General features: G+C 41.9%; 1 protein-coding gene across 4 annotated transcripts in view; it reads right to left on the bottom strand.

The window, feature by feature from the left end:
- LOC134349702 (F-BAR and double SH3 domains protein 2-like) overlaps window positions 1-23,680 on the bottom strand; it is a 253,167-nt gene extending 229,487 nt beyond the window's left edge. The window contains exons 1-3 of one of the 4 annotated variants that reach the window (XM_063054428.1): window positions 23,481-23,680; window positions 20,869-21,070; window positions 13,552-13,649 (exon numbers count right to left, since the gene is read on the bottom strand). In XM_063054428.1, coding sequence (XP_062910498.1) covers window positions 13,552-13,607 — 56 coding nt within the window. In that variant the 5' untranslated portion in view covers window positions 13,608-13,649; window positions 20,869-21,070; window positions 23,481-23,680. Of the gene's footprint in view, window positions 1-13,551; window positions 13,650-14,475; window positions 15,022-20,868; window positions 21,071-23,480 lie in introns of those variants that run through there. The other 3 variants (XM_063054429.1, XM_063054427.1, XM_063054430.1) reach the window with 3 other exon arrangements.
- Between the last annotated feature and the right edge of the window lie 3,604 nt (window positions 23,681-27,284).

Genomic DNA, 27,284 nt, shown 5'->3' with positions numbered 1-27,284 from the left:
ACCCAAACAGGGCTGATCAGACCCCAGCTTGTGTCTAGATGGCTAGCTACTTATGACTCCATGGCTCCCCTCTTTTGAGCCACAGCCATCTTGAGGCCCTCTCTGCCGCATCGGTGATACTGCGGATGGCTCTCCTCTTCCCCTCTCTCTCGATGCCCAAATTGCTGAAGGCTCTAGCTAAGGAACAGGTTGCGAATCTCCTACAACCAACCTCCACTGGGAGACACCTTGCACTCCATCCAGCCTGCTGACAATTGCTGACCAGACCTGCGTACTTGGAGAGTTTCCTTTCAAAGGCCTCTTCCAAGCGATCTTCCCATGGGACTGTCAGCTCCAGCAGCACCACTTGCTTAGTAGACTTAGACACAAGGACAATGTCTGGTTTTGCAGGATGGTGGCTGCGATATGGTTAGTGATACGTATCCCGTAACTGGGTTGCCAAACCAGCAGAAATGGACCACTCATTGGAGTCTGGATTACTAGGAACTAATAGAGTTTTATTAAAGAAATAAGTAACACAGTACTCTAATCGTAAGGATATAAATGCAACAGATTAGCAATGATAATACACACATGTACACAGAACTAGGGTAATAGGGATCAACCAAGCTCTATCGCAGTCTAGGGGTAAAATGATCAGTCTTAAGTGACGCAGAGTTCAGTTCAGCTTAGTACAGTTCGCAGTAATCGCTGTTGTGCCGTTGGAGAGAGAGAGAGGGAGGAGGATGCAATTTGATTCAGGCAGACCTTCGATGTCTTCGCAGTTGGTTTCGGTCAGACCCTTTTACGGCTTCTATCCTGCTGTGGTCACCGACTGTGATCCCTCCATTCCCGATACAATCGTTCTTCCGTGGTGAACCCGGCACCCAGGCAAGGGCGGACACACATACCAGGTTCCCACCGATCGTACCTTTACACCCTGTGAGCCTATGGTCGGTTCCTGCGAACCGGACCTCCAAACTCCTACCAACTTGTGGGGGCACACCGCTCTTTCCAGGGTCTCGTTATCTCGTGGTGTCCGTGCCATAGCGAACCTGTTCTTTTTATCCCCCTGCTGGGGTATCGCCTGTCCATCAAACTTCAAGCAGTTCAGGTTCAAATTGTGTTTCTTTTCCGTTAATCCCTCTCTCCTCTCTTATTAGCATTTTGAACATTTCTCCATTGTCTCTCTTATCTCTCCAATTAGCATCAATCGTCCGATAGCTTGGTTTGGCATCACATTAGGGAACTTCAGCTGCTGTTCAAGGTCCACCAACAGCTGCCAGTCCCTTGCAGAGGTCAGGATGTTTGATGTTCTTTTGGTGGGTATTGGCTGCTCCCCAGCTCTGACAAAGGCAATGGTCTGCTTGGAGGGCTGGGACTGCTTTGCCCACTCAACCCTGTGCTGATGGCTTCACCGATGGTCTTCAGGACCTGATCATGCCTCCATCGGTACCGTCCCTCATCAAGTGCCCTTGCGCAGCCGCTGAGGACGTGCTCCAGGGTTCCTCGCTTGGAGCACAGTGGGCACACAGATGACTCTGCCTTGCCCCATGTGTGCAGGTTTGATGAGCTTGGAAGCACATCGCACACTGCCTGGATGAGAAATTGGATGCGGTGTGGTTCGGCTTTCCAAAGATCAGCCCAGGTCACTTTCCTCTCAACCGCATTCTCCCATCTTGTCCAAGCCCCCTGTTGCTTCATTCCCACTGCCTTGCAGGTTCTTGTCTCCGCCACTACTGCTCTCACCTCCTCCTGAACCAGATGACGCCTTTCCTTCCCTCTGGTGTCCATTTGGGGAGTTGGAAAGGATCCTAGCCCAGCTCGGCCTCGTGTGACCACTCCCACCAGCCTCCTGTGACGCAGCCTCACCTCTGCTTCCTGAACAGCTTCCTCTGCCCTCCACTTCCTGCCAGTCCTCACTTGGATCCCTGCTGTAGCCACCTTAGTAACACATAGTCATAGTCATACTTTATTGATCCTGGGAGAAATTGGTTTTCGTTACAGTTGCACCATAAATAATTAAATAGTAATAAAACCATAAATAGTTAAATAGTAATATGTAAATTATGCCAGGAAATAAGTCCAGGACCAGCCTATTGGTTCAGGGTGTCTGACCCTCCAAGGGAGGAGTTGTAAAGTTTGATGGCCACAGACAGGAATGACCTCCTATGACGCTCTGTGTTGCATCTCGGTGGAATGAGTCTCTGGCTGAATGTACTCCTGTGCCCAACCAGTACATTATGTAGTGGATGGGAGACATTGTCCAAGATAGCATGCAACTTGGACAGCATCCTCTTTTCAGACACCACCGTCAGAGTCCAGTTCCATCCCCACAACATCACTGGCCTTACAAATGAGTTTGTTGATTCTGTTGGTGTCTGCTACCCTCAGCCTGCTGCCCCAGCACACAACATCAAACATGATCGCACTGGTCACCACAGACTCGTAGAACATCCTCAGCATCGTCCGGCAGATGTTGAAGGACCTCAGTCTCCTCAGAAAATAGAGATGGCTCTGACCCTTCTTGTAGACAGCCTCAGTGTTCTTTGACCAGTCCAGTTTATTGTCAATTCCTATCCCCAGGTATTTGTAATCCTCCACCATGCTCACACTGACCCCCTGGATAGAAACAGGGGTCACCGGTACCTTAGCTCTCCTCAGGTCTACCACCAGCTCCTTAGCCTTTTTCACATTAAGCTGCAGATAATTCTGCTCACACCATGTGACAAAGTTTCCTACCATAGTCCTGTACTCAGCCTCATCTCCCTTGCTGATGCATCCAACTATGGTAGAGTCATCAGAAAACTCCTGAAGATGACAAGACTCTGTGCAGTAGTTGAAGTCCGAGGTGTAAATGGTGAAGAGAAAGGGAGACAAGACAGTCCCCTGTGGAGCCCCAGTGCTGCTGATCACTCTGTCGGACACAGTGTTGCAAGCACACGTACTACGGTCTGCCAGTCAGGTAATCAAGAATCCATGACACCAGAAAAGCATCCACCTGCATCACTGTCAGCTCCCCCTGCAGCAAAGCAGGGCGGATGGTGTTGAACGCACTGGAGAAGTCAAAAAACATGACCCTCACAGTGCTCGCCGGTTTGTCCAGGTGGGCGTAGACACGGTTCAGCAGGTAGACGAAGGCATCCTCAACTCCTAGTCGGGGCTGGTAGGCGAACTGGAGGGGATCTAAGTGTGGCCTGATCGTAGGCCAGAACAGCTCCAGAACAAGTCTCTCCAGGGTATTGATGTCGGAGGTCAATGCCACCGGTCTGTAGTCATTGAGGCCGCTGGGACGTGGCGTCTTTGGCACAGGGACGAGGCAGGACGTCTTCCACAGCACAGGAACCCTCCGGAGCCTCAGGCTCAGGTTGAAGACATGGCGTAGTACTCCACATAGCTGAGGGGCATAGGCTTTGAGCACCCTGATACTGACACCATCTGGTCCTGCAGCCTTGCTTGGGTTGAGATGTTTCAGCTGTCTTCTCACCTGTTCAGCTGTGAAGCCCACCGTGGTGGTTTCGTGTGGGGAAGGGGTATAGTCATGAGAGCAGGGTGGGGGACTGTGAAGAGGGGTAGGAGGGGAGAGTGGAATGTGTGTTGGTTGGGGGCCGACAACAGATGACTCATGTGGGGGATGGGTAGGGGCCACAATGTCAAATCTGTTAAAGAACAGGTTAAGTTCATTGGCCCTGTCCACACTGCCTTCAGCTCCTCCGCTGCTAGTTTGCCGGAACCCGGTGATGGTCCTCATCCCACTCCAAATCTCTCTCATGTTGTTCTGTTGGAGTTTCCACTCAAGCTTCCTCCTGTACCTGTCTTTAGCCTCCCTGATCCTGGCTCTCAGGTCCCTCTGTATTGCCCTCAGCTCCTCCCTATTTCCACCTCTAAACGCCCTCTTTTTAGCATTCAGAATGTCCTTATTGTCCTTTGTTACCCATGGCTTGTTATTCGAATAGGACAGTTCTTGTTGGAACATTGCAGTCCACACAGAAGTTGATATAATCAGTGATGCACTCTGTGAGCCCATCAATATCCTCTCCATGTGGCTCACAGAGTGCCTGCCAGTCTGTCACCTCAAAACAACCCTGGAGTGTCTCATAAGCCTCCTCTGCCCATTTCCTCACTGTCCTCACAGTCCCTATACTGTACCACTTCTCTGGCTCTTGTTACCTTGAATTCTTCCTCCAAGGATTTGAAGGGTAGTTGCAGTTTGTTGTGGTGTCCATAGAGTGCGATGCTGCTCATGCTCTTTGGCAGCCCCAGTCATCTCCTAAGGTGGTTGCTAACCCTCTTCTCTAAGGTTTCGACTGTCAAGATCGGAACTGCATAGACGAGGAGGGGCCACAGGATTCTGGGAAGAATGCCATGCTGATACACCCAGGCTTTAAACTTCCCAAGTAGGCCAGACTTGTCCACAGATTTCAGCCAGCTATCCAACTCGGTGCAGGTCGCCTGAATAGATGTCGTGTCCCTTAAAGAGCCGTCAAAAACCTTGCCTAAGCTCTTGACTGGCATTTCTGTAATGGTTGGGATGGCTGTGCCTGTGATGCTGAACCGGAACTTGTTCTCCACCTTACCTTTCCTCAGCACCATTGATCTTGGTTTGGCTGGTTTGAAACTCATCCCGGCCCACTCCACCAGCTTTTCAAGCCCCTGCAGAATCCACCGGCAGCCTGGGACTGATTCTGTGGTGACTGTAAGGTCATCCATGAATGCCCTGACAGGTGGTTGCCGTTGAGTGGAATTCATTCTGGGCCCTCTGCACTCTGGTTCAGCAGACTTAGTGAGCATGTTCATGGCTAGGGAGAACAGTGTCACTGAGATAGTGCACCCTGTGATGATGCCAATCTGCTTGTGCCAGGTTGATGTAATTGCTCCTGAAGAGACCCTCATCCTGAAGTTGCCGTAATAGTCAGCGATAAGGTCTCTGATTCTGCTGGGGACATGGTATTTGGTCAGTGTGAGCTGCACCAGCTTGTGCGGAATGGAGTCATATGCATTTGCCAGGTTGATCCACAACACTGAGGGGTTGCCCTTGTTCTCTCTGGCCTCCCTGATGAGCTGTGTCACCACACTGGTATGCTCCAGACAAACTGGCATCCCTGAAATGCCACCCTTCTGGCTGATGTATCAATATAGGTGTTCCTTGCTAAGTTAGAAACGGCACCGAAGATGATCTTTGCCTCGACACACAACAGGGAGATAATGCGAAACTGGTCTATCTGGGTGGCATTTTCCTCCTTTGGGATCCACACCCCTTCAGCCACTCTCCACTGTTCTGGGATCTTTCCCCTTCTCCAGAAGATTCTCAGGATCTTCCACAGATGCAGGAGGGCTGAGAATTGTCGGATGGAGTTCAATGCAGAAAACTGTGAAGTGATATACTTTAGAAGGCTAAACCTGAAGGCACAGTACAAGGTCAATGGCGGAATTCTTAGTAGTGTGGAAGAACAGAGGGATCTTAGGTCCACAAACATAGATTCCTCAAAGTTGCTGCACAAGTTGATAGGGTGGTTAAGGAGGTTTCCTGGAGAATAGTGAATCTGTGGAAAGATCCACAGGAAAGCAGTAGGGGTTACCTCATTAAATCTATTTAATATACAGCTAGATTTTTGGATAGCGGGGGAATTAAGGCTATGGGGAAAAGGCAGATAGATGGAACAGAGGCGATGATCAAATCAAAAACAACAGGAATTCTGCAGATGCTGGAAATTCAAGCAACACACATAAAAGTTGCTGGTGAACGCAGCAGGCCAGGCAGCATCTGTAGGAAGAGGTGCAGTCGACGTTTCAGGCCGAGTCCTGACGAAGGGTCTCGGCCTGAAACGTCCACTGCACCTCTTCCTAGAGATGCTGCCTGGCCTGCTGCGTTCACCAGCAACTTTTATGTGTGTTGCGATGATCAAATCAACTGCGATCTTCATGAATGCTGGTGCAGGCTTGATGGGTCGGTTGTTCCTATTCTTGTCTTAATTAAAAATCTTATAGTAAGGATTCCCCAAATACAAATGATCAAGGCACAGCAGAATTTCAATATGACTGTAAGAATTTCAAGACTAAAACTAATGTTTCAAACACATACTGTAAAGCTAATGCCAAGGTATTGGGACAGACCTGGCTAAAATGGATTAAGAAAATAAAAAACCAGCTGTTAATTCTGCTCTGACCAACATTTTAGAAGACATTTCATAAATCATAAATCTCGCAAAGGTATATTCTAAAGAGAAATAAAGGCTCTAAGGGTGCACGTTTTGTGCCTAGCTAAGGAAATTAATGATGGCATTAAACTGAAAGAAAAGGCAAACAATATGATGAAAATTAATGATAGGCGAGAGAATTGGGATTTTTTTAAGAACCAACAAGACTTAAAAAGGGAGAAAATGAAGAATGAGTGAAAACTAGTCTGATAACAGTGACAGCTTTATATGGAAAATAAAGTAAGCTTTGGATTATTAGAGAACATAACTGCAGAATTAAAAATGCAAAATAGAGGAACGATTCCAAACATTGGTTTGTATCAGTCTCCACAACTGAAGACACTGAAACATTCCAACCAAAACATGATTAAGAAGCATCCATGAAGGAGGAACTTAACATTAAAAAAAAAGAAAAAATAATAGGGTTAAAGGCCAACAAGTCCCTTGGAACTAATGGCCTGCATCCTGGAGTCTTAAAGGAAGTGGCTGTAGAGTGTGGATGAGCTGGTTGTAATCTATCAAAATTCTCTGGATTCTGGAGAGGTCCCAGTGGATTAGAAAATTGCAGATGTAATGCAATTATTCATGACAGGAGACAAACAGAAAGCAGGAAACTATAGGCCAGTTAGCCTAACATTTCTCATTGGGAAAATATTGGAATCTATTATTTAGAAGTTAATAGCAGGACATGTAGAAAATCACGAGGCAACCAAGAAGAGCCAACATGTTTTTTTGAAAGTAAAGTAGCTTTGACAAATTTGCTAATTCTTCCAGAATGCAGTAGACAGGGTGAATAAAGATCAAAATGGACTTCTGGAAGGTGTTCAAAAAGGTGCAACACAAAATGTCACTGCACAAACTAACAATGTATGGGAATTGAAGAAGATATTGGCATGGATAGCTGGGGGGGGGGGTTGTCAGGAGATATGTCATTTTTGAACTGATAGTAACTAATGGAATGTCACAAATGTCTATACCAAGGTCTCAACTATTTATAATCTATATTAATGACGTAGATAAGGAAACAAAAGCTTTGTAGCTAAATTTACTGATGATACAAGTATAGGTGAGTTAGATAGCATCAAGGAATCTCAGCAAGTTTATCCTCTGCCCTCGTTCTTTGTGTGGTACACAGCAACAAAGCACATTTTGAAATCAATCAGCAATACTTGGCCAGCATGTTCCAAGTTAAAGGAAAGAGAAATTTGCACACACTCATGCAGGGGAATAACTATTAAAAAGAAAACAGGCATGTAGATGCCAATAATAATAATAATAATAATAAAAACATAGTATGACTTTTCAGATACAGTCTGCCCCAGGTTACAAACTTAAAACTTATGAATACCCCTACAAATAACTTCCCATAATATAAAGTTCTAAAGTCTATTTTAACACATATGTTTGTTCCTACAAAGGGCAGAACCAGTTTTCTCTCTCCACTTTCATTAATGATTCTTTCTTATCAGTCTCATGTACTTTTGTTAAAATTCATTACAATACTGTGGAGGCATAGCTATCATATCAAGTTATTTTTATGTACATTCTGACTTATAAACAAAACTAATATATGAACATCTGTAAAACCAGATCCTGTCTGCATTTGTGTGTATTACCTGTTAATATTCCAGGGACAGCCTGTACTTATTTTTTTAAAAAACAACATGCCAGTGACTTCTGAGAATTGAAGCAACTAAAGTGTAAACGTAGAAACAACCCAAAAGTATATTGTCTTAAACATTCAACAATTAATGCCCTGGGACTGTGGCTTTGAGTACAAGAGGAGGTTAAGCAGACTGGGCCTAGACACTCCAAAATTTTAGATTATGAAGACATGCAGTCCTTTTTTACTGTCATTTAGTAATGCATGCATTAAGAAATGATATAATATTTCCTCCGGTGTGATATCACAAAACACAGGACAGACCAAGACTGAAAAAACTGACAAAACCACATAATTATAACATATAGTTACAACAGTGCAACAATACCATAACTTGAAGAAGTCCATGAGAACAGTTAAAAGTTCAAAGTCTCTCAAATGTCCCACATCTCACGCAGATGGGAGAAGGAAGAAAAACTCTCCCTGCCATGCCCTGACCACAGTCCGACTCTGAGTCATCCAAAAACTTCGAGCCTCCGATCAGCTCTCCGACACAGTGTACTGAGTGCCATCTCTGTCCGAACGATTCGACCTCAATCTCGGTCGCCAACAGCTGGCAAAGCCAGGGATATTGAGGCCTTCCCTCCGGAAGATTCCCCACCGCACAGTAACAACAGCAGCGAACTGGCGTTTCAGAAATTTCTCCAGATGTTCCTCTGTGCTTTCACGTCCGTCTCCATCAAATCAGAATTGTCCACAGCCCCTATTTAATGGATATATCATTTTTCACCGGAGGGCCGTGCACGCGCAGTGCGCTACTCTCTCTCCTCCCACCAATTTAGAAGAATGAGAGACAATTATGTTGGAAGATCTACAGAGCTCAGTCCCCAGGTATATTCAATATTGAGATCAATACATTTATTTTTAAGTGATAAGGTAATCTGATATGGGATCAGTGCATGAAAATGGCAATGAAGTCAAATATCAGCCATGATCTTATGAGGAGAGGGGGTCAAATGATCTACAGCTATGTCTATTTCTTAAATTAGGATGAAGTTTCAAAATTACACAATTCCAAAGCTAGGAGTTAATATGATTGCACTTTTAATAGTGTGTGTGTGTGTGTGTGTGTGTGTGTGTGTGTGTGTGTGTGTGTGTGTGTGTGCGCGCGCGCGCGCGCGCATTCGTGTGTGTGTGTATATATATATATATAAACAATGCTCTGAATCTCTTCCTGATATTCCAAGTACACTTATATTATCAGCATGTAATGTGTTCAATAATAATTACTCAACAGAACACAGAACTCAAAAGTAAATAATATAACCATATAACAATTACAGCACAGAAACAGGCCATCTCAGGCCTTCCAGTCTGTGCCGAACTCTTACTCTCACTTAGTCCCACCGACCTGCACTCAGCCCATAACCCTCCATTCCTTTCCTGTCCATATAGCTGCCCAATTTAACTTTAACCGACATCATCGAACCTGCCTCAACTACTTCTGCTGGAAGCTTGTTCCACACAGCTACCACTCTCTAAGTAAAGAAGTTCCCCCTCATGTTACCCTAAACTTTTGCCCTTTAACTCTCAACTCATGTCCTCTTGTTTGAATCTCCCCCACTCTCAATGGAAAAAGTATATCCACGTCAACTCTATCTATCCCCCTCATAATTTTAAATACCTCTATCAAGTCCCCCCTCAACCTTCTACGCTCCAAAGAATAAAGACCCAACTTGTTCAACCTTTCTCTGTAACTTAGGTGATGAAACCCAGGTAACATTCTAGTAAATCTTCTCTGTACTCTCTCCATTTTGTTGACATCTTTCCTATAATTCGGTGACCAAAAATGTACACAATACTCCAAACTTAGCCTCACCAATGCCTTGTACAATTTCAACATTACATCCCAACTCCTATACTCAATGCTCTGATTTATAAAGGCCAGCATACCAAAAGCGTTCTTCACCACCCTGTCCACATGAGATTCCACCTTCAGGGAACTATGCACCTTTATTCCTAGATCCCTCTGTTCTACTGCATTCTTCAATGCCCTACCACTTACCATGTATGTCCTATTTTGATTAGTCCTACCAAAATGTAGCACCTCACATTTATCAGCATTAAACTCCATCTTCCATCTTTCAGCCCACTCTTCTAACTGGCCTAAATGCACAAGATTATTTCAGAAGTTTTATAAACAAGCCATTGAGAGTTATGACAACATTTGCATTATTAGACAAAAGTACTAATTTTTGGTACTTTAAAAAAACCTTTACCCAAAACAATTTAAATATAACAAAACTGAACACTTTCATCCTGCCTATCAAAGCTTACTAGAAAGTAGAAAGCTTATAACCAAAAAAAAGAGGAAAATGGAAATTAATGCACACTACTTAAAAAAATGTTTTATTCAGTTTTTGCCCAACTTGGAAAAATATACACACTACTTTATAAATAAGTTAATTATGAAAATGTTTGAGTCTTTTGAACTACGTTACTCCAATTTAAGAATTCAAATACAATTTAAGCACATTGAAATGGTTCATAACATTCTAAACCACTTCCAACTATGCATTCGTTGTGCATTATCAGTTGATTATACCTTTTCCAGATCAGCATTTAAGAAAATGGGGTTTCAGTTTAACAATAACAACACATATTCAAACATCACACTTAGGCAATAGTCAATATATTTATTTCAGAAGAACCTTTAGGATATTTGAATTGTAATGAAGCATTGTAAAATGTACATTTTTCTGTTAGTGATCTGTATTGTGGAACTTTTTTTTAAATCTGAAAGCTAAAAACTACAGATGCTGGACTCTTGAAAACGGGAATTCCTAGAGATACTTGGTATTTCAGGCAGCATCCACAACAATGTAAACTGGGCTGATAGTCAGATTGATGAACTTTCACCATAATTGAAGAAAGAAAAGCAAGTGTTCAAAATTGTGGAGAACAGGTAAGGTGGAAGAGAACAAAGCAAATGCCTGTGATGGGATGAACACCAGGAAAATCCGGGTGAAACCTTTGCTGTGTAACAAAAGGTAGAATGTTTGCTAAATACAACAAGTCTGTCCAGTGGGGGATGAGTGAGGCAGGTGAAAAAAAACAATGCTGGAACTTGAAGATACAGTTCAGGGAACTGAAGTGAAAGAAATTTTATAAATAGTCAACAGGTCATAAGACAGAAATACTGTCACAGGCTGATAATCCTTCATTAAAATGAGTCAGTTCTGCTACAAACAATAAAGATTGGTTATCCAAAATTGTCAACATTGAATCACAAGGGTTACATCATGTCAGCATGGAAGATCAGGTGCTGTTCCTTGAAATGTCAGACTTCACTGAAACAGTGTAAGTGGCCAAATATCATGGGAGTAGGATAGAGAATTAAACTGATAACTAGCAACTGTAAGCTTAGGGTCTCCTTTAAAGACCGAACCAGCATGTTCTACAGAGCAGTCACCCAATCCTTGTTTAGTTTCTGTATTGTAGAGAAGAGCACAGTCAGTACCAAATGTAAAACAACATATTGGAAGTACAAGCGAACTGTTGCCTCAGCTGTAAGAACTGTTTGATTCCTAGATGGTGGAAAGGAGGAAATACTAGAATAGGTTCTGGTACGATGGCAGCGCACTTGGTCGCAGCAGCCTCTCCAGGTCCAACAAATGATGCAAATGTTTGTCTTAAACATTTTTCTTGTGAAAAAATCCTGTTAGACAATGGTAATACAAAATACTGCAAGTCCAATTCATTAGTGAGACCAAAGGTGGGGGGGGGGGGGATCTGTGTGTCCTAGGTTGATGTGTGAACCAGGTTCTCATGCAGCAGTGTTGTCTGTTACAGCAACCAAGAGAAGGAGGCACCCGAGGCAGTGTGGGAGAGAACAGAGATGCAGTGGGCAAGCTGGAATCTGTGCTGGGTTGGGGACTAGCCTCTGCAGGGTGGCTTTCCCATTGCTGCTGCTCTCTAGTGTTTACTCCCTGGAAGACACTAAGCTGAATGCCTTTGTCTGCAGCTGATCCAGAGTAAGAATGAGGAACTGGTGCCTGCTTGTTCTTGCAGAAACATGGCTCCAGGACAACATTCTACGCATCATCAATGTTCTGGCCATGCCACTCAAGGACTGGTGATAATATTACTTTGTTACCTTATGTGATATCACAAGTATATGTGCTGTGTGTGACTATGTAATGTGTTTTGTACCTTGGCCCTGGAGGAAAGCTGCTTTGTTTAGCTGTATACATTATATGGTTGAACAATAATTAAACTCGAACTTATACGTGGGTATATTCTATAGTTAAATGAACAGTGGAGGCAGTGGTGAGACAAATGGTGGAGAAAAACTTTGGCATGCTTAAACAATTTGAAAAGACAGACTCATGGCAAGGCAGTAGAAACCATTTTACGTAGAGGCTAGTGGGATGAAGGCAAGCAAAAGGGATGTCCCATCTTTGCTTTGGACAGTTGGGGGTGGAGGAAGAGAATTAGGCTCATAAATGCAGATATGGTCATGATCAGGACAGATATGACAGAGCCAAAAAGGTGTAGTCTAGATACCCTTGATAATCTTTTATTTTTCAATGAACACTGATCACTAATATATCCCAAGATAATAGAGAAGAGAGGGATACAGCAATGCTGGTGCCCTTGCTTGATATGTCAAAATGGTAGGTTAATCCAGAAGGTTAGACTCATGACATTCAAGGTAAGATAGCACATTTGGCTTGGTACTGGAGTCAGAGGCTGGATGGAAGCATGTGACCAATGGTGCACCAAAGGACCACCAATGATGTTTGTGATATACATTATTGATTTGGATGTGAAATGCATGATTGCTAAGTTTGTAAATTGCACAAAGATTTGTGGTGTTATAGATTGTAAGAGGGATTGTCCTAGGCTACAAAATGATATTTAACCACTGGAAAATTGGATAGAGGAATGGCAGACGGAATTTAATACTGATAGGTGCGAAGTGATGCATTTTAGGTCAAATAAAGGAAAGACACAAAGAGTAAATTGTAGAGCTGTAGAGTATGCTGATGAACAGAGAGGCACTGAGGTAAAGTCCACAGATCCCCAAAAGCAGCAGTACAAAAAAAATGGAATACCTGCCTTCAGGAAGATTGGCAAAGAAAATAAAATCAGAGATGTTGTTTTATGACTTTATAAAACATCAGTTAGTCTACTCCTGGAGTATCATGTGCAATTCTGATCACAACATTCTAGGAAGGAGGAGATTGTGTTGAAGACGTGCAGAGTGTTGCAAATGCTTGGAATTTTATATTCAACATGTTTGTCGACACTCAGTAATTGAGATCAGCTGTGATGTTATTGAATGGTGGACAAGAGAAAGGCTCATAATGATCTCCTCCAGCTTTAATTTCTTCGAGGAAGTGAACACAGATAAATGCAATTTATCGAGATTACACAATGTAATGGTTTACATATGACCAAATTTCACTTTAAGGAACAACTGGAAACATAGGAAGATTGCTGGAAAATCCAACTCAAACACCTGTAAGTATTCTCAAGGTTATTAGAAGTGAACTCTAGTTCGTTTTTAGAGATAAGCTAATTCAATCCAAGAAAAACAATGCAGATTATCAATTTGTCTGTTATTTCAGTTATGATCATAATATAATTGTAGAACTTTTAGTTTGGCACATCTGTTAAATAACACAACTTGACATCACAAAATAAAATAATGTGGCCACAATTTGTGATTTTTCCCCCCAGAGAGAAATAAAACATTGGAAAGCTTACCTTAAATCTTCCAGTAAATCACATTCTCCTTGATGCTTTGCCTGAAGTTTAGTCATTTGCTCAGCATGGATGTTTTTCAGTTCTTGAGTAACTTTCACCTTTGATAAGAACACACTTCCTTAACAGATAGTAAAACCATACAAATTAAAGGACTCACTAAACTACAAATGAATCCATCAACTTCCTTGACAGAACTTGCAAAACATACAACACAACATTTAGTACCATTTTATGTCAAAACACAGGCTAGTCCTCATAAAATGCTTATATCGTTTATAAATGCAGTTATACAGTATCCCGAACTATGTAAATAATACAAAGCATTTCAACTAAGCTTGTGAACATTTTAACGCACAACTGGTCACAGAAACAATTTTAGAAAATTACATATCCTCATGACATTTCACTCTGCGAGAAAGTCATTGATTTAAAAAATGTATTTTTTTTAATACCATAAAGCGCCTTTCAATGAACGTCTACTCCGATCACAAACATTTTAAAGGGCAGATGTGTACACATTTTGGACTCTACTTCGACGCGTACATGATACTGAGTTGGACAGAGTGCGATACACGAAAAGAAATGTTTGGTTTCCAAAAAAAAACTGCTCTGCCTTCAGAAAAAAATAACACCCCCTCCTTTCACATGTAAATCTCTTACCATCACCGTGGTTTTTAAACCCGAGTGAGTCCACATCCTATTTATTTACATTCCGACATAAATTATGTTAACAAATAAAAGACTATCACCTCGCTCAACGGGCAGATAAGCTAAGCGTACTTTTCTGCTTTGATTCAAGCTGTAAATCCGGAGGGTGCTCCTGAACACCGGGGACATTTTTTCCTCCCCCCCACACACACCATCCCGCATACGACATTTCTTCACAGCGGCGAATAAAGATGTCTGGTTGGGGAGCACACTCACCTTTCTCGGAGGAGGCTGCATGTCGAAGAACTGGCGAGAAGCATAAATCCGACGTTGGCGGCTATGGAGAAAAGCCGAGGGAGGTAGGGATAGAAGGAAAACCACCGCTGCCGCCAAAGGGAGAAAGGCTGAGAGAGTGCCGGGGGGGACGGGGAGCAGCGGAGGGATGCAGAGGAAGGAAACTGCGGCAGAGTAGGGGGGACGAGAGTGAGCGCGTCCTGGCTCCGCGTTGGCGGGGCGTCACTTCGGCACCGCCATGATTTTCCTCCTCCTCCTCCTCCTCTTCGGTCAGTTCAGAGAGGGAGAACAAGCCCCGTTCAGGGTGGTGGTGAGCATGAAGCACCGAGCAAGCCGCACAACAGCGACCGCCAGTGGAGGCGGCGCTCTCAAGCAGGCAGCTGGGAGGCGGGCATCTCTTCCCCCCCACCTCCTTTCTCCGTCTCTCTCACACACACAAAAAATATGTCTTCGTGTCAAACGCCGATCCGGCCCAACAGACGCCCCCGCTCGGAGGCACCAGGCCTCGCCCGTTGTTAGGCAACCGGCGCCAAGGGCGAATGCAATCGAGCTGGATCGCCCCGATGTCTCGGCCAGATCGATTAGTTGGACGCGCGTAGGAGCCGTGGGAGCGAACAGTCTTTCCTGTCAGCGCTGAGGCGCACCTGGCCTGACTAAGCCCAAATTTCTTTTCATAGTAGCCAGAATACGAAAGGATTTTAATAATATGCAGAAGTACGAACTGTTAAAAGAAATAATCCTTTTTTTAAAACATTCATTTTTGAGGATTTGGGCATCGCATCGTCGATGAGCCCTGATGAAGGGTCTCGCCGGAACGTCGACTGCTTGTTCCTTTCTGTGGATACTGTGGAGTTCCTCCAGCATTTAGTGTGTGTTCCTACATTCTCACTAGCACTCTTGAAAATATTATGTTGAGTCACCTTGCACCTATGCGGTCCTTCAGGTTCCTTTGGGGAGGGCGTTAATAAAGAACGACAGACTATTTCCATGTCAAGATGATGGAGAAGGGGCATTTGGTTTTCTTGTCCTTCGTGGTGGTAAAGATTGGGAGTTTGGGAGATGCTGTCTGGGTCACAAGTAACTGCAGTACTTTTAGTAGATGATAAAGATTGTGTGGTAGTGGTAGCAGGAATGGATTTTTTATAAGATAGATAGTGTACTAATCAAGTGGGCTTCATTGTCCTTTATGGGGTCAAGCTTCTGGACCGTTATTGAAGCTGTATTCATTCAAGCAAGTGGAGGGTAATATTCCATCATATTTCTGACATGTGCTGTATGGTGGAAAAGCCAATCCTTAGAGTTGGCCAAGGTTAGCACAATTGAGTTTCTGACCAACACCTACGTTGTTGATAGTGGTGGAATGAGCAAAGAAAAGACTATTAAGTTCATGGGTAAGTATTTATCCTCCCTCATGTTGGAGATGGTCATTGTCTCGCATTTCAGTTGGGAATGTTAATTCTCACTTACCAGCCCATGCCTTAGAGCATAAGACATAGGTGCAGAATTAGGCCATTCATCCCATTGAGTCTGCTCCACCATTCCATCATGGCTGATCCCGGATCCCGCTCACCCTCATACACCTGCCTCCTCGCCATATTCTTTGATGCCGTGACCAATCTGGAAACTTCTGCCTTAAATATACCTACGGACCTGGCCTCCAGCTCAGTCTGTGGCAGAGCATTCCACAGATTCATTACTCTCTGGCTAAGAAAATTACTCCTTGCGTCTGTTCTAAAAGGTCGTCTCTCAATTTTGAGGCTGTGCGCTCTAGTTCTGGATACCCTCAACAGAGGAAGCATCCTCTCCGCATCCACATTATCTAGTCTTTTCAACATTCGGTAGGTTTCAATCAGATCCCCCTGCATTTTCCTAAATTCCAGTGAACACAGCCCTAAGCTGCCAAACACTCCTCGTATGTTAACCCCTTTGTTCCCAGAATCATCCCCATGAACCTCCTCTAGACTTTCCAATGACAACACATCCTTTCTGAGATATGGGGCCTAAAACTGCTGACAGTACTCCAAATGTGGCCTGACTAGTGTCTTATAAAGGCTCAGCATTATCTCCTTGTTTTTGTATTCTATTCCCCTTGAAATGAATGCCAACATTGCATTTCCCTTCTTTACCACCGACTCAACCTGTAAATTAACTTTCTGGGAGTCTTGCACGAGAACTCCTGTCCCTCTGCACACCTGATGTTTGAACCTTCTCCTCATTTAAATAGTAGTCTGCACTATTGTTCCTTTTACCAAAATCATACATTTCCCAACACTGAATTCCTTAATGTTGCCTAAGTCTTGAAATGTGCGGAAATGAATTGCTTCATCTGCTGATGAATTGTGAATGGAATAGGCAGCTTAGAGAGTTGTCTAAGGATACAGCAGGACACTGATCAGTTGGAAAAATGGGTGAAATAGTGGCAGATGAAATTTATACAAAGGCATGTGTGAAGCAGTGTGAAGTTGATTTACGGTGGGACATATAGAATAAATGGCAGGGACTTAGGAGTGTTAATGTACAGCCAGACCTTGAAGCACAATACATAACTTCCTAAATTTGGAGGAAAAGGTATTAAAAAGGAATTTGGTAGGCTTGTCATGATAGGTTGAGGCATTGATTACAAAACATTGGTTAGATCAGACTTAGGATATTATATATAGAGCATAGTTCTGGTCACCAAACTGCAGGAATGATATAGCAGATAGGAAGAATGTAGAAAAGATCCACCAAAATGGTATTTGGAATGGAAAGCTGTAGTTTTAAAGAGAGATTAGATGGACTATATTTATTTATTTAAATGCCAGGCATTTCATACTCCTACATGCATGTGAAAAAACCCGGGTTCGTAAAATTATGAGGGGTATAGTTAGGATAGATAGTCAGAATTTCTATTTTCCCAGAGTAGGAGGGAAAGTAACTTGAGGGCTCAGGTTTAAGGTGAGTGGAGAGAAACTTAAAGTAGATCTGAGAAGTAATTTCTTTTTCATATAAGAGTATGGTGAATTTCAGGAATGAGCTGCTAGGTAAATGGTGGAGGGCAGATATAATTACAATACAGTATTTAAAAGGCTTTTGGCCAAGGACAAGCAGATTAGGATAATTAGTATGAATTGAATTGAACGTAGTGCAATCATCAATGAACATCCCCATTTATTACCTTCTAGAGAATCTTTATGAAAAGGCACCGTGATTCTGAACCAAATACAATGATAGTCATTGGTAGTTTATTAGATTTAAGGCTCGTGTTGATTTTCATAATGTTGAAGTGCGTGGCGAGGCTGTAAAGTAGCGGAATTGTTTTTTGATCTGCTGGAGAAAAGTCATCAAAGAACATGGTTATATGGCACAGCAAATCTTTAATGTCGATGAAGCAGGGCTTTTCGGAAAAAAGTGCCAGATGGAATGCACCTTTCCTATGACAATGTACCTTCCAAAAGACAATGCCAGATGTTAAGTCTGCAAAAGATCACCTTATGCTTTTGTTTTGGGCTAATGCGTTGAGAGATTACAGACAGAAACCACTACTTGTGTATTATATAGAACTTTACCCTCTGCCACTCTGAGTATTTGAGAACAGCAGTAAGCTTGCAGTTTACTTCCATGAAATGCTAAGGCTTTGAACACGTTAACAATTTCCAAGACACACAGAGTGCTGGTGGAACTCAACAAGTCAGGCAGCACCTATGGAAATGAATAAATGGTTGACGTTTCAGGCCAAGACCCTTCATCAGGATTGGAAAGGGAGGGGGAAGATGCCAGAATAAAAATATAGGGGGAGGGGAAGGAGGATGCTAGAATGTGGTAGGCGAAGACAGGTGGGTAGGGGAGTTCCTCTGGTATTTTGTGTGCGTTGTTCTGGATTTCCAGCATTGGCAGAATTTCTTTTGTTTAGCTGTTTTCAAGGATTAGTTCATGAATTGTTGCATTCGTTAAGTGGAAAAATCTTGGAAAGGGAAGGACACCCCATTCAAGATTTTGCTGTTGACTGATAATCCTGTACATTTAGATGATTTTCACATGAATGAAAAAGTAATGTTTCTCCCACCAAACACAACTTCTCTTAGACCAGCGGGTCTTTGCAATCTTTAAAGCCGAGGGTTCACAACACCCTTGCTCAAGCACTGATCACCAGAGAAAGAGGGAGACTGGTGAGACTTTATATGATATTTGGAAAATCTTATGACATTTACTAAGGTATCCAAACTGCAATAAGGCATGGGCAGAGTTTAATGAAAGGGAGTATGGAAAAAGTTGTGCCCCATGGGTTGTATATGGCTTTAAAGGTTTCGAGAAAGGTGAAACACGAGACAATGGTAAATAAAATTGTGAAACTTGTGGAACTGTCTGAGCCATAAGTCCATAAGACCACAGCAGAATTAAGCCATTTGGCCCATCGTGTCTGCTGTTGTATTGTCCCTCTCAACCCTATTCTCCAATTTTCTCTTCATAACCTTTGATGCCCTAACTAATCAAAACCTATCAACCTCCGGTTTAAATATATTCAAGTAATTTTTGCCTATGTCAGAAGCTAGTCATGTCCCATGAAGCTGAACTTTCAAATGAAGATCTGATGGAGTTAGAAGCAGTGAAGGTGGCAGAGAAGATTGCAACTGAGGCTCAGATTAAACCGCTTGCTTCAACACCAAAGAGACAGCAATTGCTTTTCATAAAAATCCATTGACAATGGCACAGTTTGGGAAAATGGGCCTTAATTTCTTGTGATTCTTAAACGTGATTAGAGGAATGGATTAGATGCTGGCCTATTGCAGTAAGATATAATATATAGAGAAGTCAAGTGCATGAAGGGAATATATAGTAAATGAAAGGTGCCTTGTGAGCATTGATATACAGATTGATCTTGGATGCAAGTTCATTTCTCCCTGAAAGTAGCAACACGGGCAGATAAGGTGATTTTGAAAAAGAAAGGCATAATACTGGTTTTCATCAATCAGGGTGAAAAAGTATTGTAGCCCCCCCTGGCCACCCTCAGGGTCGCTACCCCCTTACAGTATTAAATGCCAGGAAGTGATATTGCAGACGTACAAAATTTGGTTGTGCCTAATGTGAAGTATTGTGTGTAGTTCTGATTATTGTATTACAGGAAGGTCATGGAGGCTTTGAAGATGGTGCAGAAGTGATTCACTGGGATGTTTCCTGGTGAGGGTGTTCCTGATTTTGGAGGAAATTGCTTGTTTCTGACTTAGAGAAAAATTAGTTTATCGACCGTTATCAAGAATGGAACTCTTGTGTAACCAAGGAACCTCCAGTACTTTCTAATATTTTACATATCATTGAGAACTGACTGACACGAACCCTCATTAGCTGGATTGATTTCCCCAGCTTTTTGTGAAGAGGACATACACGGGTAATTTCTTTCAGTGTAGACGCAGGTTTAGAGCTGTAATTGAACAACTGGTGAGAGGTGCTATAGTTCTAAAATTTGGAAATTGTGTGACCCTACACTGGAGTGTCCAGTACTTTTAGCCAGTTAATATCGTGGAGGTAATTGAGTTGGCTGAAGGGAGTGGTGTCTGTGATGGTGGGGTCTCAGGAGGATATGGGCATAGATTACCAATACTTTGCACTAATGGATGAACATGGCTGCAAATACTTCAACCTTTGCTTTGGCACTCTTACGGCATTGTGAGAATATAGTTTCCATAAGACCATAAGAGATAGAAACAGAATTAGGCCATTTGGCCCATCGAGTCAGCTCTGCATTTCCATCATGGCGGATTTATTATCTCCTTCAATCCCATTCTCCTGCCTAGTCCTTGTAACCTTTGACACCCTTACTGATCAAGAGCCTATCAACCTCTGCTTTAAATATACCCAATGACTTGCCTCCACAGCCTTCTGTGGCAACGAATTCCACAGATTCACCACCCTCTGACTAAAGAAATTCCTCTTCATGTCTGTTTTAAAGGTACTTCCTTGAATTCTGAAGCTGTGCCCTCTAATCCTAGATTCACCCCACTGTAGGAAACATCCTCTCCAATTCCACTCTATCTAGGCGTTTCAACATTCAATAGGTAATTCGATAGATAGTTTCATGAAGCTTTCTCCTTCATCCTCGTCATTTGCCCATCACCATTCATAAAGAGGCGAGGAAGAACTACAGAGTCTTGATCTGAACCTTTGGCTGTGTTTACATGCAAGCAGTCCTGTGTTGCAGCTGCTACAGATTGACAGGCTCATTTTTAGATATGCCTGAAGCTGCTCCCAGCTGATGCTGATGGTCCTGAGTCCTTATGGAATTCAGTTTTCAGCTGCAAGGTCTCTTCTAAGTTTATCCTATTTCACACAATTACAGTGCCACATGCAAAGTATAGATGGAATCTTTAATCTACAAGCATCGATCAGTATCATACATACCTGAGCTGTTGAGGACAGATATATCTGCCACAGGGAAATTGGTAAGTATGCAGTTAAGTAGATTAAGTCTTCTGTTGTTTCACCACTTGCTGTAGACTAGCAGCTGTGTTGACCAGGACTGGGCCAGCTTGGTCAGTGATGCATTCCATGCCCTTCTTAATTTCAGAGTTTCTTCCACCATGGAAAACCACTCCTTCATCAACTGAGAGAAGAATGGTTGGTTGCCATCAGGGAAAAACATCCTTGCTCATGCATTACATTGTGCCGCAATTTAGACTCTGATTTCCAGGTGCCTATAAAGGAGGACTTCACAAGATCGATTGGGCTAAACCTATTTTTCTCATGGTCTGTATGCAATGCCCAGTTTGTTTTTCGGTGGTCCATCTGATTTTTATTCTTTGTTTCAACACATGGTAAACTTGAATAGGTTTATAGTGCATTTGATACAATTACAAAGAGAACATGATAATGGCTATATTTCATTAGGAGTTTGAGGAGACTTTGTATGTTCAAAGTTCAAAATAAATTTATTGTCAACGTACATGTGTGTCACCATATATAACCCTGAGATTCACTTTCTAGTGGACATATTCAATAAGTCCCAGAACTATAGTAAAATCAATTGAAAGACTGCACCAACAGGGCTGATAACCAGTGTACAAAAGACAACAAACTGTGCAAATACAAAATGAAAGAAAAAATAATAACAATTAATAACAATAATAAATAAGCAATAGATATCAAGAACATGAAATGGATAGTCATTGAAAATAAGTCCATAGGTTGTGGGAACAATGCAGTGATGGGGCATGTGAAGTTAACCTCTCTGGTTCAGGAGCCTAATGGTTGAGGAGTAATAACTGTTCCTGAGACTCCTGTGTGTTCTTCCTGATGGTAGCAGTGAGAACAGAGCATGACCTGGGTGGTGGGGATCTCTCTTGATGGATGCTGCTTTCCCGATATGCTCAACAGTGAGTAAGGCTTTGGCCGTGATGGACTGGGCCATATCCACTACTTTGTGTAGGATTGTCTATTCAAAGGCATTGGTGTTTCCATACCAGGCTGTGATGCAGCCTATCAATATCCTCTCCATCGCACATCAATGGAAATTTGTCAGAGTTTTAGATGTCATGCCAAATCTTTGCAAACTCCTAAGGAAGTAGAGGCACTAAAGATGCTCACGAAGATGTCCTCCCTAGCATCGAGGACATCTTCATAAATCAATGTCTTAAAAAGGTCGTATCCATCATTAAGCACCCGCATCAACTAGGATATGCTCTCTTTTTATTGCTACCATCAAGGAGGTGGTACACGAGCCTGAAGATACACACTCAACCTTTTAGGCACAGCTTCTTCCCCTCCACCATCAGATTTCTGAATGAACAATTAACTCCTGTAGACTACCTCACTATTACTTTTTTTTCTTTTTTTGCTCTCTTTTTGTACTACTTAAATTATGCACATATTTCTTATTGTAATTTATAGTTTTTTATTATTATGTATTGCAATATACTGCTGCCGCAAAACAACAAATTTCACAATATATGCCAGTGATAGTAAACCTGATTCTGAATCAACAATATTAGTGAATCTGAAGCCGGACATAGGCTAGACCAGTAAGAATGGTGGGTTTCGACCCCTGCAAAGTTATTCATTATCTAGATGCATTCCAATGACAAAATGGTCATCTTTTTGCCACAATTATGAAAACTAGTTGTTATTTTTGTTCCAAATTTGATGGAATTCAAATTCAATTAATAGTAAAACAATTACTGTGGGATTGGCACCTTGCTCTCTAAATTGTTGGTTGGGTGCAACCCTGATACCACCACTGCTCCGTCAAAGAAAGCAGCCTAAATACTAAACTTGGGAACCGTCACAAGGCGGGAATCCTGAGAACTTTCATACCACAGAACCCAATAGGTGCAGGTGCAGACTTCGGCACTGGTTGGGAATGTGCCAGTCGGTGCCTGTGACCTTTGAGCGTGGGTATTTGTGCACAGGCATGAGTTGGGTGTATACACACAAACAAATTTTAATAATCCAGAGTTTGAAGTCCCAAGTGGCAGGGTTATTTTCATAAATATGTTGGAAATTATAGGGTAAACATAGAGAAATCCCTGTGGGGCTAATGGGTTTAAGTCATAAATGGTTCAAGAGGTACAGATTCACAAATCATTAAACTATTAATATTAATCTAAATTACAAAAAAAATCAAACAATACTGGATTCATTTCCATCAGAATCAGGTTTAATAATCACTGGTATATGTCACAAAATATGTTGTTTTAGGGCAGCAGTACATTGCAATACCTAATAATAAAAACTATAAATTGAAATGTACATTGGTTCTGTGCTGGGGCGGCTAGTGCTCATGATAGAGCTGGCTGAATTTGCAATTTCCTGCAGCTTTTTCCGATGCTGTGCAGATGGATATGCAACCAGTTAGAATGCTCTCCACAGTACGTCTATAGAAATTTGCAAGTGTCTTTGGTGACATACCAACTCTCCTCAAACTCCTAATGAAATATAGCTATTGTCATGCCTTCTTTTTAATTGTATTAATACGTCGAGCACAGGATGTTGACGCCCAGGAACTTGAAACTACTCACCCTTTCCACTGCTGTTCCCTCGATGATGACTGGTGTGTGTTCCCTTGACTTTCCCTTCCTGAAACCCACGTTCAATTCCTTGTCTTTACTGATGTTGAGTGCAGGGTTGTTGTTTTGTCACCACTCAAGCAGCTGATCTCTCTCACTCCTGTGCACCTCCTAGTCGCCATCTGAAATTTTGCCAACAATAGTTGTGTCATCAGCAAATTTATAGATGGCATTTGAGCTATGCCTAGCCACACAGTTGTGGGAGTGGTGATAGTAGAGCAGTGTGCTAAGCACTCATCCTTGAGGCATGCCACTATTGATTGTTAGCGAGGAGATGTTATTTCCGATCTGCACTGACTGTGGTCTCCCAATTAGTAAGTCAAGGATCTAGTTGCAGAGGAAGGTATAGAGGCCCGGGTTTTGCAGCTTTTTGATTAATACTGAATGTATGATGGTGTTGAACATTGAACTGTAACCAATAAACAGCAGCCCAATGTCAGTATTGCTATTGTCTAGGTGGCCGAGCAGAGCGCCAGTGAGATTGCATCACTAGATTTATTGTGGCGATAAGCAAATTATAGTGGGTCCGGGTCCTTGCTTAGGCAGGAGCTGATTCTGTCCATAACTGACCTCTCAAAATATTTCATCTCAGTAGATGTGAGTGCAACTGGGCGATAGTCATTGAGGCATTCAAGTTGTTGAGGCAGAGTAGTTATGTTAAACTTACGTATATTAAATTACTTATACTACACACTGATAGAAAATATATAAATCTCCGAAGAAAGTGTGAGAAAGAGATTTACAACTAGATACTATGTGGGTACAACAAAATTGGGTTTATTTCTCTAGACAGACAAACAAATAGATTTGGAAGAATGGACCAAGTGTAGCGATTCTAAGTTTACTGATTGCGCTAAATTGAGTGGAGAAGCAAATTTTGCAGCAGATGCGGAGAATCTATAGAGAGATATTGATAGATTAAATGAGTAGTCGAGGGTCTGGCAGATGGAGTACAGCGTTTGTAAATGCAAGGTCATCCAAATTTGAAAGGAAAAATCAGATTATTATTTAAATGATGAAAGATTGTAGCATGCTTATTAGGAGCAAGGAGTTTATGCTGCAACTGTAGGGGGTACTGTTGAGGCTGCACCTGGAGCTTGCATGCAATTCTTGTTTCCTTTCTTGAGGGAAAATGTAGTGGCTTTGGAGACATTGTAGAAGACTTTTGATTCTCCAGAATCACAAGGTTGATTTTGGAGATGAAGGGGTTAAGCCATGAGGAGGGATTAAGTCCCCCAGAACTATACTCGCTGGATTCAGAATAATATGAGGGTATCTTATAGAAACATACAAAATTATGAAAGAGATAGGATAGAGGCAGGAAAGTTATTTTCACTGGTAAGTGAGACTAGAATTAAGGGACATATAGTCTCAAGATTCAGGGCAACAGATTTAAGATGGAGATGAAGAAGAACGGTTTTTCTCAGAGAGTAGCAAATCTGTTGAGTTCTCTCCCCAGAAAAACAGTAGATGCTACCTCATTAAATATATTGAAGATATAGATAGATTTTTTGCTTCAAAGGGAAATTAATGGTTCTGGAGAAAGGGCACGATAGGTGGAGCTGAGTCCATGGTCAAATCAGCATGCTGTTGAGCAGGCTTGACGGGCTAGATAGCTTACTCCTCCTATTTCTTATGTTCTTATGATAGTGAAGGCTGGGCAGTTACATGATAAGGTACCTCAAGGAGTTCTAAAAGGGGTATAAAAGCAGTTTAAAAGTTTAAAAAAAATTAGTTTACTAATAAATACTGAAAAGGATGGAGGAGAAGTTTCATTTGCTTAACAATTTTGTGAATGGGGAACTCAGTGCAACGTGGGATGATTGAGATAAGTAGGACAAATACAGCACCAGTGACTTGGGTTCAATCCTGCCACTCTCTGGAAGGAGTTTGTACATTCTCCCCATGACCACATTGGTTTCCTATGGCTGCTCTGGTATCCTCCCACATTCCAAAGATGTACAGGTTAGTAGGTTAATTAGTCAGTTGGGTGTAATTTGACGGCACTGACTTGTTGGTCTGGAAAAGCCTGTTATGGCGCTATTTCGTTAAATAAATTTTTAAAAAAACTTCATGGGTAGTTAATTGCGTATGAAGGATTCCCCTGCACAATGCTGTAAGACTGAATGGCCACTAGCCTGCAGATAACTGATGTGAACTTCTGCATTTGAAAGTGCATTTGCAGAAATCCAATATTAAAACTGATCTTTGAATGTTTGAATAGCCCATTATACTGGCCTATCTATAGAAATTCGGTGGTTGCAATGTCCCTTTAGTACTATGGCAACCGGTGCTGAACACAGCATTTTAAGCGCAATTCCAATAATGAACTATGATGTGAAGGGATTACTCATCATTTCAACTCAGTATTGTGGCCTTTTAATATAATCGATCAACTGATTTGGTTCTTATTACCGCCAGAGATTATTGAAATAACTTTGATTTTTTTTTGTCAGTCTCGACTACTAGATCTCTTTTATTTTTTTTTGTGCATGTTATTTTCTGTATGTTTGAGTAATAGATTTTTCCTGGATTTATATTGATGAAGTATTACACCAAGATAAACCAATCTACTTTCATTTTGCATTTTAGGAGATAAGCCTTTCGATACACTATTGTTTATATTCTAATCCATTTTCTTAACTTAATATGAGGATTGTTTATTATTGTTATAATATCCAAGAACATAAAGTTCTGCAAGCTTTCTCTTCTTATTCAAAAGGTAGCATTGCAAGTTTCTAGGCAAATATTGTGTGCTACATTATTCAGCTTCTGATAGTTACATTCCACAATAGTTTTCATTGTGTTCACAACAGTCCAGGAACCAACCCAGTTCCTAAAATACTTAATAGCTAAGCTTTGACTAATTCTCAAATATTTAAATTTAGTTTTGCCTAAATGCTTATAAATTCCTTCTATAATTTACATTATTTTTGGTGGGAGTCTGTTCCACATACAAACTACAGCTCAGTAAGAAGTGTTTCAGTTATAATCTCAGATAGAATGAGCTTCATATTTCAAAAGGAACAAGGCTCGCTAATGTTTTAAAATTTGGCATCTTGTGGTAATTATATAGGTTCATGCCTCATATCTTTCTCATTGTTCGGTGCAGCGACTTGAAGTAAATTATTGGATTATTAATCATTTGCACATTTATGACATCAATTGAGAAAGGCCTCAGATATAAAATTACGTGGATTGGAATCCTTGGATCTAGTTCCTTTAACTGGACTCTTCAAAGAGGTATTCATGTTTGAGCTGCTGTTGAAGTTAGTCTTTTGCAATTGAAACTTGGGTTTAGTCCATTCTGCTCCAATCCATTAACTTGGATTTCTGGACAGACTACTATTGTTGCTTACTTTATTTCGACAAATACATTATTCTCAAATAATGTATGGAACACTGACATGCCAATACTGTAGCTACGTCTTGCAAATGTAAGTGCCATTCTAACTTGCTTATATTTGAAAGTACCATACAAAGTGCTATAGTTGACGGTTCTTTTGCAAGTGTGCTTAGATGTGTGTATTATTTGGGTTTTGATGATGATACCACTCTGATAATTGGGACATTTGAAGAAGTCCAGAATTTTACAGAAATGCTAAATGGAAGTTCATAGTGCTTCCTCTTCTTCACGTGTTTTGCGTGTTACACACTTGGGCGATCATGGATTTCCACATCGAACGATCCCATGCAGCGTCAATGATATCTCGCACACTTAGATCTGTTAGACCTTTCACAGTATCCATATATTTT

Source organism: Mobula hypostoma, chromosome 7, assembly GCF_963921235.1.
Source record: "Mobula hypostoma chromosome 7, sMobHyp1.1, whole genome shotgun sequence".
In the NCBI taxonomy this organism is placed as follows: domain Eukaryota; kingdom Metazoa; phylum Chordata; class Chondrichthyes; order Myliobatiformes; family Myliobatidae; genus Mobula; species Mobula hypostoma.
This window is presented reverse-complemented; position numbering and strand designations above follow the sequence as displayed.